Source organism: Lygodium microphyllum, chromosome 27 (assembly GCF_053477565.2).
Source record: "Lygodium microphyllum isolate KBCC chromosome 27, Lygodium_microphyllum_v1.1.10, whole genome shotgun sequence".
Classification (NCBI taxonomy): Eukaryota; Viridiplantae; Streptophyta; class Polypodiopsida; order Schizaeales; family Lygodiaceae; genus Lygodium; species Lygodium microphyllum.
In genome coordinates, this window is record NC_141161.1 from 125,271,687 (window position 1) to 125,285,330 (window position 13,644).

A 13,644-nucleotide genomic window follows, 5' to 3' on the forward strand; every position below is an offset into this window, starting at 1 on the left:
CACACACACACACACACACACACACACACATACACACAAGAAGCTTGAGAGTAGTCAATGCCTCAGTCCACATAGGGGAGGATCATCGAAGAAACTTTAACACCACCACAATCTACATACATGAGGGTTTCCAAGATGTCCTAGATCCCCATACAAATGTTGGCGGCACATTCGTATAAGGATAGAGGAGACTATTGCTTAGGCTATAGCTAGGCCTTGTATATCCCTATGAGATTGTATCAACTAGAGCATTCTTTGCTAGCTAGAGTTCTCTTTTTTTTAGCATTCTCATATAGTTTTTAGCTTTCTTGTATTGTTTATATACATTTACATTTGTTGTTTCCTTAAGACAATAGTATCGTCATACAAATGATTGTAACTCACGGTCTCATAGGTCATTTTGGCCTTTAGCAGGCGTTAATTTATCATTTCATTTCCCTAACTCTAACAATCCAAACAAACATCCCCCCCTCCCCATCAACAAAAATAAAACCCAAAAATAACAAGAAAAAAGAAAAAAGAAAAAAGAAAGCACGAAATGTCTTCATATTGAGACAAGGAGATTTGAGAATATGCCCCCAAAGAACATGTGCCAACTATGTGGACTAGAGGTTTGAGTCTGAGGAGCACTACATCTATCAATGTATATTGTACTATGAGATCAAAGGGTGGTACCATTGCCTCTTTCCAAGAGGGTTTTGAAACTCTAAGTTGGATTATGGAGTTTGAGGATCAAAGATGTTTGGGGCTATTGCTATTGGAGCTTTGGTGACACAAGAGACCCTGTCACAAGACTGTGACAACTATTACCTTTTTGTTGATTTCTTTATTACATACTTTATTTGGTTTTTCTTTTTGGAAAGATCCCTCTTGAAATCTAAACGCCCGAGTTGCATGGCCAGTATGTGAAACGGACAGGAATGTCTAGTGAGTCAAGATTGGACAGTTAAGGTCCAGTATAAGTCTGGAAGAGACTGATGGCACTGTAGATTGACAAGCCTGGAAGAGACTTGTGAAAGTGTATATGGACAAGTGTGTTGAAAAACTAGCCTGGAAGAGACTAGTTCAAAGTGAAGATGGACAAATCTTCAAGAGATTAGTCCATGTGGGGTCATCAGTGGAAATTCACTTTCAGTTGAGCTACATTGCAAATTTGAATGTAGCCATAGTTTGCAAAGATGGTTAGAAGACCAGTGGGGATGCAATGGAAGCAACTCCTAAAATTTAGGGAGTTACTATTTTTGGACCCCAGAATCTGTTCGCGTCATTATCTTCGTTTTTGTACGAGGATTAATCCTCTGGTCTGTGCCGAGGTCAAATTTTGAACCGAGGATGGAGAATTTTAGACCGAAAGGTTTAAACAGGAAAATTGTTACATGTATGCCATGTGTCACAATTTGGGCATAAATTCCCAAAAGAGAGAGAGAGGGCAGCACAAAAACGAGTTTCAATGCATGGGGGGCTCATTTTTTGTGAAAGGGAGATGGATTGCTGCAGATGGAGAGCTCTTGAGAGCTGGTCTTCCTTGTCAATGATGCACAGAGAGCTGAGCTTGCTTCCTACTCTCTCTTTTTCTCTCCCTGACAATATGGTTATGCTGCAGAATCAAGGGCCTTTCTTCTGATTCAGGTACAGTTGTGTGGGAATATGCTGTTTTTGCATGAGGCAAGAGGCTCCTTTCTCCAGGAACAGGAGCAGTTGTATGCTGTCCCACCAGGGACAGGTGAGGGTGGTAACCTCACCAAGTAAGTGTCTGAAACAGCACTGAATCAGTACTGTTTTTGGACTATTCAGAGGTTAATTCAGAGCCTAATTGATGTTAGTGTCAAGGGGCACTTGGCCCAGATGATGCAGGACAGTGCAGGGAGCAGTATGAGCTGAAAACAGGTTTCAGAACAGGTCTGAACCAGTAATTACAGTGGGCTGAACAGTACAGGGAACAGTATGAGTTGTAAACAGGTGTCAGAACAGGTCTGAACCAGTAAATACAGCAGGCTGAAATGGTCAATTCTGCACTCCAACCAGAAGTTTCAGACTTGGGCAGAGTTTCCCCTCCTGGTCAACTTGATTTGGGTCAATAATTGTATTGTTATGCTGTCAAATTTCACCCAGAATAGGTGAAAGACAGCCTATTGTACTTTCTCTTTTTAAAAATAAAGAAATACCACAAGGGGCGCCTAACTTAGGGGCCAACAAGGTGTATGTGTTGCAACAGGAGCATTCTAGCTTCCTGTTTTTCTTCTTGATTCTGTGTCCTTAAGTTCAGGTAAAGTGGGCGACTGTTAAATTGGGTGAAAGCATTTATTTATTTTGGTTGTACACTACCGCCTTCCCAGTGAACAGGCCGGTTACATGGTTCCATTGCTGGGATCGGATCACTTTTTCCCTAAAGAGTGAGCCAGGGTTTGTTTGGGTGTAAGACAGAGAATTGTGCATTATGGCTGATAGAAAGGAAGACACCAGAGAGGAAGCGTCTACATCATAGGAGATCCCTGTTGTTCATGAGGCGGGAGAGTCTTCTAGACCTCCACAGTTTGTTACTCCTCCTGTTATGGTTGAGCCACAAGTTCTTACGGCTTCTTCTATGGATGAAGACATTTTCAAGACTCAATTAGTTGCTGCTGTCAGTATGTTTACTCAAGTGATGTAGAATCCAAGGTTTTTGGCATTTTTGCAGCCTTCCCTTCCTTTACAGCAAGTTGGGCAATTTGCAAAGATTTTGGATCCAGTAGAGGTCTAGGATAAGGGTAAGCATGCTGCAGATTCAGTGGAAACACCAAGACGGCTTGTGGAGTCAATGAAGACTCCAAGATTGGTTCCGACTGTCCAGGAACAGGTGGCTGAAACGCTAGTTACACAGGCATTGCCAGTTCACCTCGCCACTTTACAGCAGCCAAATGTTGGTTTAAATGGACAGGGAAACAGTTTTTAGGCTTTACCACAGGTTTTCCCACCGACCTCTGTACATCCTGGGTACTTTGGAGGTGGATCTGTATTTCAGAGTATGGCTGGTTATGCGCTTGGAAACTAGATGTATGTATCAGGAACAGTGTTTGGGGGTACACAAGGTTTTATGCCAAACCCCATGTATGGTAATATAGGCATGCAGCTTGGATTTCAGGGTGTTCAGGGCAGTTTTGGCATGCCACAGGGCACTTTTGGTATGGCTGGTTATCAAAATCAGCAAGTTTTGTGTCTACAAGCCCTGTAGTCAGTGGTCCGACAACTCCTATGCCACCTGTTAGTGTTCCTATTTTTTAGGCATATCCTACGGATCCCTTGATGGCTCATGAGAAGCCAAAGCCATACAAGGAAGGTGGTGCAGCCGTACAGTTTAACATCTTTCGAGGATTTGAAGATAGGACTAAGGCTCTCTCTTTCTTACAGCAGTTTGATGCCGCATTTGCAGGAGGGAACTTTACAAAGCCTTCTAAGGTTCGGAAAGCTGCCACTTTTCTTAAAGACAATGCTAGTCAGTGGTGGAGTACACTGTTGATGCAAGGACAGGCTCCTGCCACTTGGACTTACTTTAAGCAAGTATTTGCTTCTGCTTGGTTGACCAATGAATTTGAGATTGATGTTATGTCAGCTTGGCACAATTTGGATGCATCTAAATGCGAGGATCTGGAAGACTATAACAAGAAGTTTTGGGAGGCTTTACTTCTAGTCACTTCTTACAGGGTTGTGCCATTGACCGAGCAGATAGAGAAATATTGCTGCGGACTGTCCATATGGTTTTCTCAGTGCTAAAGAAGTAAGTATTGCTTGCAAGAATACAATTTTTACTTCTATTGAATTGAATACATGTTGTAACAATGGTTACTCGATCGGGCATGTATTCTGTGAATTGACTCAGTGGGGATATCATTTTGATGTACCGGCCACTAGATCTCTAGTCAGAGTGATGTGGACCCGTCAAATGAGAATCTGCCACTATGGGGATATCATTGTGGTATACCGGCCACTATATCTGGAAACAGTGATGTGGAGTCACATGATGATAGTCTGCCATGTTTCACAGTTAGAATATACATGTGTTAATAGTGTGTTCAGTTCACAATGTTGACTGATAGCATGTATATGTTGTACATGTGCTGCCAAGTATAAGTTCACAGGGTTAGCTGGAAGCATGTATGACATTCATGCAAACGAGGACGTTTGCGATCTCGAGAGGGAGGTATGTCACAAGATTGTGACAACTATTACCTTTTTGTTGATTTCTTTATTACATACTTTATTTGGTTTTTCTTTTTGGAAAGATCTCTCTTGAAATCTAAACGCCTGAGTTGCATGGCCAGTATGTGAAACGGACAGGAATGTCTAGTGAGTCAAGACTGGATAGTTAAGGTCCAGTATAAGTCTGGAAGAGACTGATGGCATTGTAGATTGACAAGCCTGGAAGAGACTTGTGAAAGTGTATATGGACAAGTGTGTTGAAGAACTAGCCTGGAAGAGACTAGTTCAAAGTGAAGATGGACAAATCTTCAAGAGATTAGTCCATGTGGGGTCATCAGTGGAAATTCACTTTCAGTTGATCTACATTGCAAATTTGAATGTAGCCATAGTTTGCAAAGATGGTCAGAAGACTAGTGGGGATGCAATGGAAGCAACTCCTAAAATTTAGGGAGTTACTATTTTTGGACCCCAAAATCTGTTCGCGTCATTATCTTCGTTTTTGTACGAGGATTAATCCTCTGGTCTGTGCCGAGGTCAAATTTTGAACCGAGGATGGAGAATTTTAGACCGAAAGGTTTAAACAGGAAAGTTGTTACATGTATGCCATGTGTCACAATTTGGGCATAAATTCCCAAAAGAGAGAGAGAGGGCAGCACAAAAACGAGTTTTAATGCATGGGGGGCTCATTTTTTGTGAAAGGGAGATGGATTGCTGCAGATGGAGAGCTCTTGAGAGCTGGTCTTCCTTGTCAATGATGCACAGAGGGCTGAGCTTGCTTCTTACTCTCTCTTTTTCTCTCCCTGACAATATGGTTATGCTGCAGAATCAAGGGCCTTTCTTCTGATTCAGGTACAACTGTGTGGGAATATGCTGTTTTTGCATGAGGCAAGAGGCTCCTTTCTCCAGGAACAGGAGCAGTTGTATGCTGTCCCAGCAGGGACAGGTGAGGGTGGTAACCTCACCAAGTAAGTGTCTGAAACAGCACTGAATCAATACTGTTTTTGGACTATTCAGAGGTTAATTCAGAGCCCAATTGATGTCAGAGTCAAGGGGCACTTGGCCCAGATGATGTAGGACAGTGCATGGAGCAGTATGAACTGAAAACAGGTTTCAGAATAGGTCTGAACCAGTAATTACAGTGGGCTGAACAGTACAGGGAATGGTATGAGTTGTAAACAGGTGTCAGAACAGGTCTGAACCAGTAAATACAGCAGGCTGAAATGGTCAATTCTGCACTCCAACCAGAAGTTTCAGACTTGAGCAGAGTTTCCCCTTCTGGTCAACTTGATTTGGGTCAGTAATTGTACTGTTATGCTGTCAAATTTCACCCAGAATAGGTGAAAGACAGCCCATTGTACTTTCTCTTTTTAAAAATAAAGAAATACCGCAAGGGGCGCCTAACTTAGGGGCCAACAGGGTGTATGTGTTGCAATAAGAGCATTCTAGCTTTCTGTTTTTCTTCTTGACTCTGTGTCTTTAAGTTCAGGTAAAGTGGGCGACTGTTAAATTGGGTGAAAGCATTTATTTATTTTGGTTGTACACTACCGCCCTTCCCAGTGAGCAGGCCGGTTATAGACCCTCGTGAGAGAGATGTGGGCAGTACCCTAGACCCACCTAGAGAGAGAACCTTGACCAACCTCTTTTCAAGGGTGAACACTCCTACCAGTATGCTCCCATCCCCCAAAAATCACTAGGGGAAAAAAGAAACAAAAAAGAAAGCCCAATTTCGCCATGGGAGACTACTCATGTAGGCCAGGGCAAACCATCATCATGAGGGGTGACCTTGGAGTGAGCCATGGTCCTAGATAGAGCGAGATGCTGCACACCCCTTGGAGATGGCCCCATTGCTCTCATCACCTACAGATGTAGACTATCACCACCCACCACAAGAAGCACCCCTTGACATGATAGAGCAGATCTTGCTGCAGACCATGAGATGAATACTAGGGGCTATAAGGACCTCGAGACACTATTACTCTAGTCTATTCTTAGGATTAGATTATCATGTTTTACCTTTTCATGGATGTAGGAGCTTTCACCTTTACAGCTTACAGCTTTATCTAGCTTTCCATAGCCCTTTTAGATATCATAGTTCCCACGGCTCCATGATATCTTTTAGATGTGAGCTGGTTTGAAATTTTTGCACTCTATAATGAGATCATATCTCACTTGTAATATTTATTCAGGTCTTATCCTAGTTACTTTATTCCACCTCTCCAGAACTTGTAAGGCAGGCTCTTGTGATGTTTTATCACCTTGTTATAGTATTCAATGTCTGTTGAAGTCAGTGAGGCATGTTTGCACGATGTAAAATGATTCCTCTCTTCTATCCATTTGTTGATTTCTGCTGCAAATTCTAGATTTTCTGTGGACAATTTCTATAGACCATACCCAAAATATTGTGACATGCAGCTAATGGATTGTATCCAAGTTGGTGAGCCTGTGGTTGAGGGTCTCCTTTTAGAATTACACAACCACAATACTAAACGAATTTTCTTCTGAGGAAGACTTAATGTCTGTTTCTTTAAAGGCTGAATAAAGCTGTGAGCTTTGCTTTCCCCACTTGACACGTATCTCAATTTTTAATGGGTAAAAAATTGCCTCTGCTGTGTAGTCTTTGGTTTTGAATGTTTGGGATGTGTTTTTTTTGCCCTATTCAGGTTGATGAAAACAAATCAGCATACGACCAAGGTGGTCAAAATTTGGAGAACTGGGTCAAAAATAATGATGATATCGTTAGGGCTTCTCCTCTGTTTCTTGGAGGTGGCTCATTCACACTTGTTCTTCTGAATCGGACATTATCAGGCATAGCTCCAGTTGCTGATGCAAGCAGGTATTTCAGCTTGTTGCCCTTTGCTCCATTAGTAAAGGAATGTTGGGTATCTTCTGTCAATTTGAAGTGTGCTTACCCTTCGGTCATTACGCACAACACTCTCAAGGCCTGTTGGGCTACTTCCCTGTGATGATTTTCAGTGCACAGTCAAGAGCGGATGTTGCAGCTCTTGTTTTAGCAGCTACGGTTGTGCTCACAGGACTCGTATGGCTTACTGTCAAGCCTAAGAAGCTCACTTCTGTAAGTATACACTTAAATAGCAATCAATGAGGGGAAGATTGGATACCTGTCACATCATAGCTCATTGTGGAACTCCTGTATATCAGGTGCAACTTAGTGGAGTAGAATGCTGGAGATTAGACAAGTATCTTCGTTCCAAAGCTGCTAGAGAAGTGATGTGGTATGCTACATTTTTAAGATATCTATTCTACAAGAGCTAGCTTATATTATCAACTCAAGTATTTTCAGTTGGCAGTCTGAAAGCTGTGGGAACTTCAATTGGAAACAGTCTCTTCCATGCATTCCTACATATGCCCTTGCCTCTTGTTTTGTAGGAATACCTTTTGTATATATTTTCTGGTCAAATCATATATTTTCAGTTGCTTAACTGACAAGCATTTTGGTGAGATGAAATCTGTTTGTTTCCAAGCATTGCTTTCTGAGTTATTGTAATCAGCCAGTCAACTTGCTCCCTTATGAGAGTGATGCAGGGTATGGGAGGCATTAAGAGAGGCAACTTGCTGCCAAGCTCTTGTCATTGTGCACCGAGGCCGTTGTGTACTTCAAGCTGGTTTGGCTGCAGAAGCTGAAGGCAGTGATCGTGAAGCTGCATTGGTGGATGTTTCAAGATTGGTTAAGGGGTCTTTATGCCAAGCTGTCTGGGTTTCTGGGAAAAGTAATGTGCTTTATGTCACATCATAATCATTTGGCTTCAATTTTGACTATTGTCATGGCTGATGTTTTTTCAAAATTTCCATTGTTCTGCATTTTATTTTGATTTATAAAACATTATCCACCTTATTGATACATGTTTTTGCTGATTTGTTTTGTCTCTTCTTCTGTCTCTTTTCTTTGTCTTTTTGTCTATTTGGGTGTTGGGGACGGGGGCGATCGATTCCACCATTGCAGTGAGCTACCTGGCAAACCTTTCTTTGTATCCTGGACGTTTTGAGCTTGATTTTCTTCCATCTAACACTCAGGTTATCCCCTTATGAGTTTGTAATTGTTTTGGAAATGGAGCAATCAATCCTTAAGGTTGTTGATGTTGCTTACTATCCAGTGGGCTTCATGTGGCTCATAGGCTGCAATTCTTCAACCTCTTGGAGATGAGGGTGTTATGATTATTGGTGGTGATACTGTACGTGGTTTCACATCCGTGGATCAGGTTAGAAATGACTCAGCTTCATTTTGCCTTTCATCTTCATAAAGAGACGAAAAAATAAGTGAGTGTTTGTTCCCAAACTGGTAGCCTACTGGTTAAGACAGCTTGAAATGGTAACCATGAGGTTCTGGGTTATGTTCCTCCTGCTGCCCAGGATAGGGACCTATGTACTGGTGGTACTGTTTCACCATGTATGTTACTCTTGCCTTTTCCAGGGCCTCCATTTTAGTTTCTCCACTTCTTGGCCAGTTTGGATTTGTTGCAGGCTGGCCATATGATCATAGGTCTTCCTTGATCAAGCATGGTTCCTTGGGAGCATTGTTGTTATCTTGATTTTCCTGGTGGATGATTTCATCTTGTTTGATTAGGCATGGATATCGTCAATGGGAGAGAAGTTGGATGCTTCACTTGAAGATGTGTCGCCTTACACCCAGCAGGCATAATGCGTTCATATTCAAAGCCGATGAAGGAAAGCTTGAACATTTCCACAACCTGCTATTTTCTGTGACCAAGAAGAGAGGCGGAATACCAATCTTCAGGAGGCGAAGAAGGAAAAAAGAAAAGACGATCATCTTTGCACTGTCATGTGTATTGCAACTTGTTGGTTGCCTAAGAAGAATGCTTGCTGTCTAGATGACCGGGCTGTGCAAGATTTTAGCTTTTGGAATCATAAGGAATGGAAGGTGAATCATGTTTACCAGTGTTCTGATGTTTGCTGGCATTGATGGGCACCCGAGAAGAGATCGGAAAGTAGTGTTTGCTCTCACTATAATATGTATCAAGGGATTGAAGGTTCAATATCCTTAACTAATGTATACTGTGAAGAGATTCAAGGTTCAAATTGTCCCTTACACAGCTTATCTAAACATCTTAAACTTCAATGATTCTTGGAAGGGTGGTCAGTGCTACTAGAGGATCACACATAGTGAACTTTGATCTGAGAGCACCACATGGTCGTGATATTGCATTGCTAGCTTGAAAGACAAGGGTGCACAAATCTATTCCAGCTATGCTATGTGCATGCTTGCTTTCTAGAATGCAAGTGCCATACTGGTGAGGGTGTTGGAGTAAGTCTTTTGCTAGAGAATCGAGATGAAAGAGGCTCCATTATCAACGTCCTCTTATTATGAGTAAGTGTCTATCATGGTAATGAAGCACTATCTTACTTTCTTAGATGCAAGTGGAGACCAATATTACAATCTCGGAAAGCTCAAACTATCTTTGTTGGCAACATTAAATTCACCATATATGAAGATATACCTCTAGATCTCTCTTAATATTTAAAAGAAGGGTTTTACATCCAACCTTGTACTTATCATCAGGGTCCTCCCTTAAAGCTTTCTATGATTTGGAAGATTGGCTGCTTTTTGGTCTTGTGAAAGGAACAATTGATCTAATGAATAGTGTGGAGAGAGAGAGAGAGAGAGAGGAAGCGAGTCGAAAGAGAGGCAAGATTGTCACATTGCTCAAAGGCATATTAACTTCTAATGATGTTTCATCTCATGCTTATTGATTTTAATCACATTGGTTCCATTAATATACTTATGTTATTTTGAACATCTTTGGTTATTATTGATACGGAAATTTCTCGTAAAATCGCATTGTAAATTCTTGTAAATCTCAAGACAAAACAAACGAGAATACAAGACATCGAATTGAGCATGTAAGACCGAAACATACGAGCAATAACCACAATTCATAAAATAAATTTAACAATACTCACAAAATTGAGAACATCGTGATGGGTGTTGGGAATGGTTGTGGGGTTTTCCTCATGTATGCTTGTTAGGGCTTTGTATATTCTTTGTATTGGATATGTGCACATTTTTGTATCACGGCATGAGTATGATTTTATAGAAGAAAGGTCACTTGCTAAGAATAGGGATGCATGGACAACTTTTCCACAAGTAGGAGTATGCTCACTTTGCACACTTTTAGAGCCTATTTATAGTTAAAGATGCTTAATTTTTAAAAAGCTTACGATAAAATCTTGAATTGAAAGCTACAATTTTAATATGATTGGATTTACTATGGGACTACTTCATTGTAGTCTATCATCTTGACTTGGAATCTTGATATGCCATCGTAGCTACAATCTCACCCATTAATTGATGAGATTTTGATGAAGAGAAGTTACAATAGCCAATCGCTTTGCAGGACTTTCCTTGCTTAGTGATTTGGTTACTTACCTTGATAGGTTGGCTACTAAATCATTTGACTTGGATGTTTTTGCTTAATTAGAATACAATCCGAATTTCTATGACTAGTAAATTTTTACAACCATCAAACATTAACTCTTGTATATATCTAATTCACTTGTATACATAGCTATCTTGTTTATTATTTTGCTCAAAGTTGCACTCGCAAAGTTGAAGCCCCTCTGACTTTTGGAACAATGCTACATCTTATGTGAAGGCAAGATCAAAGGTACATCTGACTTTTGGAACAATGCTATATCTTATGTGAGGGCAAGATCAGAGATACATCTTATGCTACATCCCACTTTTCGAAAAATGCTATATCTTATGTGAGGGCAAGATAAGAGATACGAGCTCAAGACTTTTGCTCAAGGTGTGATGATGAAAGTAAAAAGTTTGCACATAATCCTTTCTATTTTTTCCACTCCATGGTACTCTCAAAGTTTCACTAAGTGAATGTAGAGCATGATACACATTGATAGCAAAGCCAATAAATGAACATACAAGACTTGAAGATGGCACTAGCACTAGAAAATTTTCTAACAAAAATCTCAAGTTCCAAAAATATGAAGATGGTAGATTAAATGAACGTCAATCTAGCAAGATCATTTGAGAGATTTCAACAAGAGACAAAAACATTAGAGAGCCATTGACAATGCCATAGCAGTCTTTGAAACCATGATATATCTCACTGACAATATCCAATGGTCATCCACTTCTGTATGAAGAGTTACAAATTGCCTAATCAATAAGTATCCAAGTCTTTACCACTAGTTTTGTTCTTCTTTAACAATAACTTTAACAACAATGAGGCATTGCACTTTTAATGTCTATGCCCAATATTTAATCTTCTACATGCAAAATGAGAAAAAAAAGTGAGCAAAAAAATGAAAGGAGCAAAAATAAAAAAAAGAACATCAAGCGAAAAGAAAAACTCACAAGCACTATAATGCACCTAGGGGGTCCTCAAGTTAGATGTGATCAGTGATCCTAGTCGGTCGACTTCATCTCTAACCCCCTACCCATTTTTCCATATTTCTACACATTTACTTAGGGCATATCAAGGTTGAGATGTACCTAGGGAGTTTGACTCACCTTGGTTAGACCTATCTTCTTGAGTCACTTACAAATTTTCCCTTTTTACTTTATCATCTCATTTCCTCAGTGCGAGCCATTCAATCAACTCCAAGGTAAGGTAAAAAAGATTCTTTAGCATAAAGGTAGTATTTACATCAACTATTACATGTGGTTGATCAACCATATTCTTCATGAGTTACTTATCTTAGACTCCAATTCTTGTACACCATACCTTTTAGATGTTTGCATTGATCTTTTTCAATGACTCTCTTTTCCCTCATTGGTAACATTTCTTTTCATTTTCATTAGTTCAAGATTCCTTCCTTCATCACCTATCCTCAATAGAAGAACTTATGAAGCAACCTTGTATTGTCTTATAAGGCAATCTACTTTTAATGTGAGTGCCATGGGATTGGTACTCATCTTGGAGGTGTTAATAGAAAATGTGGAAGGAAAAATCAAAGAAGGTCAAGGAAAGTGTGTTAGCTTTATTTTTGGAAAGATATTATGTTTCAAACCTTCATTATATTATGCTTGGTTCGCAATTATTATGAGTTGTGCATATGGAAATGTAATTTAAATAGCATAGACTAGGTCTAACTAGGTCAAAGGTATAATCATCCTTTAGGGATTAATCGGCCTAGATCCCATAAAGTGGATAGGATGTCCAAAAGAGGGCACAAATCTTAATTCACAGGGAAAAAATCCTAAAATGCAAAAGGGGTGTAAAAACACAAATGGGGTGATGCCTTATAGAAAAGACCTAACCCTACCCCAAATTTTGGTATATATAGTGATGCGAGGTCTCAGTTATATTCACCCTTTTGGTGCATCCATGATGCTGAAGCTTTGTCACATTGCAACTATTATAACTTTTTATTTACTTTTTCTATTCTATCATCTTGTTTCTATTATTGAGAGTAAGAGAGTGAGAGGTGTGTTAAGTGAGGGATTGAGAGAAGTGAAGCTCTACATCTTCTTCTTGCTTTTCTTATTCTTCTCTCTATCCATGGTAAGTGGTTTGATTTTGAAGTTGCATGTGAGGTTGTGAGAGAGAAAGGGGATATGAAGAAGGGAGGGCATTAGATTGTGTTATTTGGATCATAGAACCGTCTTTGAGCCTTCAAGCTTTTGGACTACAATATGGGAATGTAAATTTGTGAGTTCACTACACCTTGAAGGTAATATTGTATTCTTACTTTCTTGGGTTGAAGAGAAGGATGCATGGTTAGTTAGAGCGGAGTGTTGAGAAGATAATGTGAGAGATTATTGCTGAAGTAAGTTGTAGCTTTTGAATGAATAGAAGTCCATTCAATGTCTTGGCTATTATACATTTAGCTCAATTATATACACCCTTCAAATTAACAATAGAGTTACCATTTTCTAACATAACATTATCAACACAACTATCAAGCTTAAGGTGAATCTAGGTTTGACTTTCAGTATTGATCTTGGGTTATCATAAGAGTTTCACTGTGTGGTGAATATAGGTTTTCCTTTTAGTGCTAGATTAATCTTGGATTATCCCCTCAGTAACATAGCTAGGAGTTTCTTTAGGGAACCACACCTCCTACAAAGGAAACTCCCCACATAGGGCATGCATTAGATCCAAGTCTATTAAGTCTCCTTCAACCATATGACACCCAACTTATCATCCTTAACAGTTTGCACTTCACTTTCCCCTCTCTAAGCAGCGGTTAAAAAGTTACAACCTTCCAAGTAGGAAATGCTAGCTACATCACATATGTGGAAAGGATCTATTATAAGATCCGAGACACACGCTTGACTTTCTTATATACTTAAAATATATATGGCGAATATTATGTTGGCACAAAGGGAGAATAGATGAGAGAAAAGCAAGATGTAGAGAGAGAGATAGAGTTAGAGAAATTGGCAACACACTAGGGATTGGAAGATGGGCCAGTCCCCCCCTTTGTGGAGTTATATTATTGACAAGGAGCAAGCTCCTCCGTTACACA

At 40.0% G+C, this 13,644-nt stretch overlaps 1 protein-coding gene across 2 annotated transcripts in view; it reads left to right on the top strand.

Annotated features, from left to right (window-relative positions):
* Nucleotides 1-9,768, top strand: part of CCB4 (cofactor assembly of complex C) — a 28,400-nt gene extending 18,632 nt beyond the window's left edge. The window contains exons 3-9 of one of the 2 annotated variants that reach the window (XM_087669410.1): nt 6,837-7,009; nt 7,150-7,249; nt 7,336-7,409; nt 7,720-7,904; nt 8,138-8,208; nt 8,310-8,393; nt 8,759-9,768. In XM_087669410.1, the coding sequence (XP_087525536.1) occupies nt 6,837-7,009; nt 7,150-7,249; nt 7,336-7,409; nt 7,720-7,904; nt 8,138-8,208; nt 8,310-8,393; nt 8,759-8,833 (762 nt within the window). In that variant the 3' untranslated portion in view covers nt 8,834-9,768. The remainder of the gene's footprint in view (nt 1-6,836; nt 7,010-7,149; nt 7,250-7,335; nt 7,410-7,719; nt 7,905-8,137; nt 8,209-8,309; nt 8,394-8,758) is intronic. The other variant, XM_087669409.1, reaches the window with a different exon arrangement.
* Nucleotides 9,769-13,644: the final 3,876 nt, after the last annotated feature.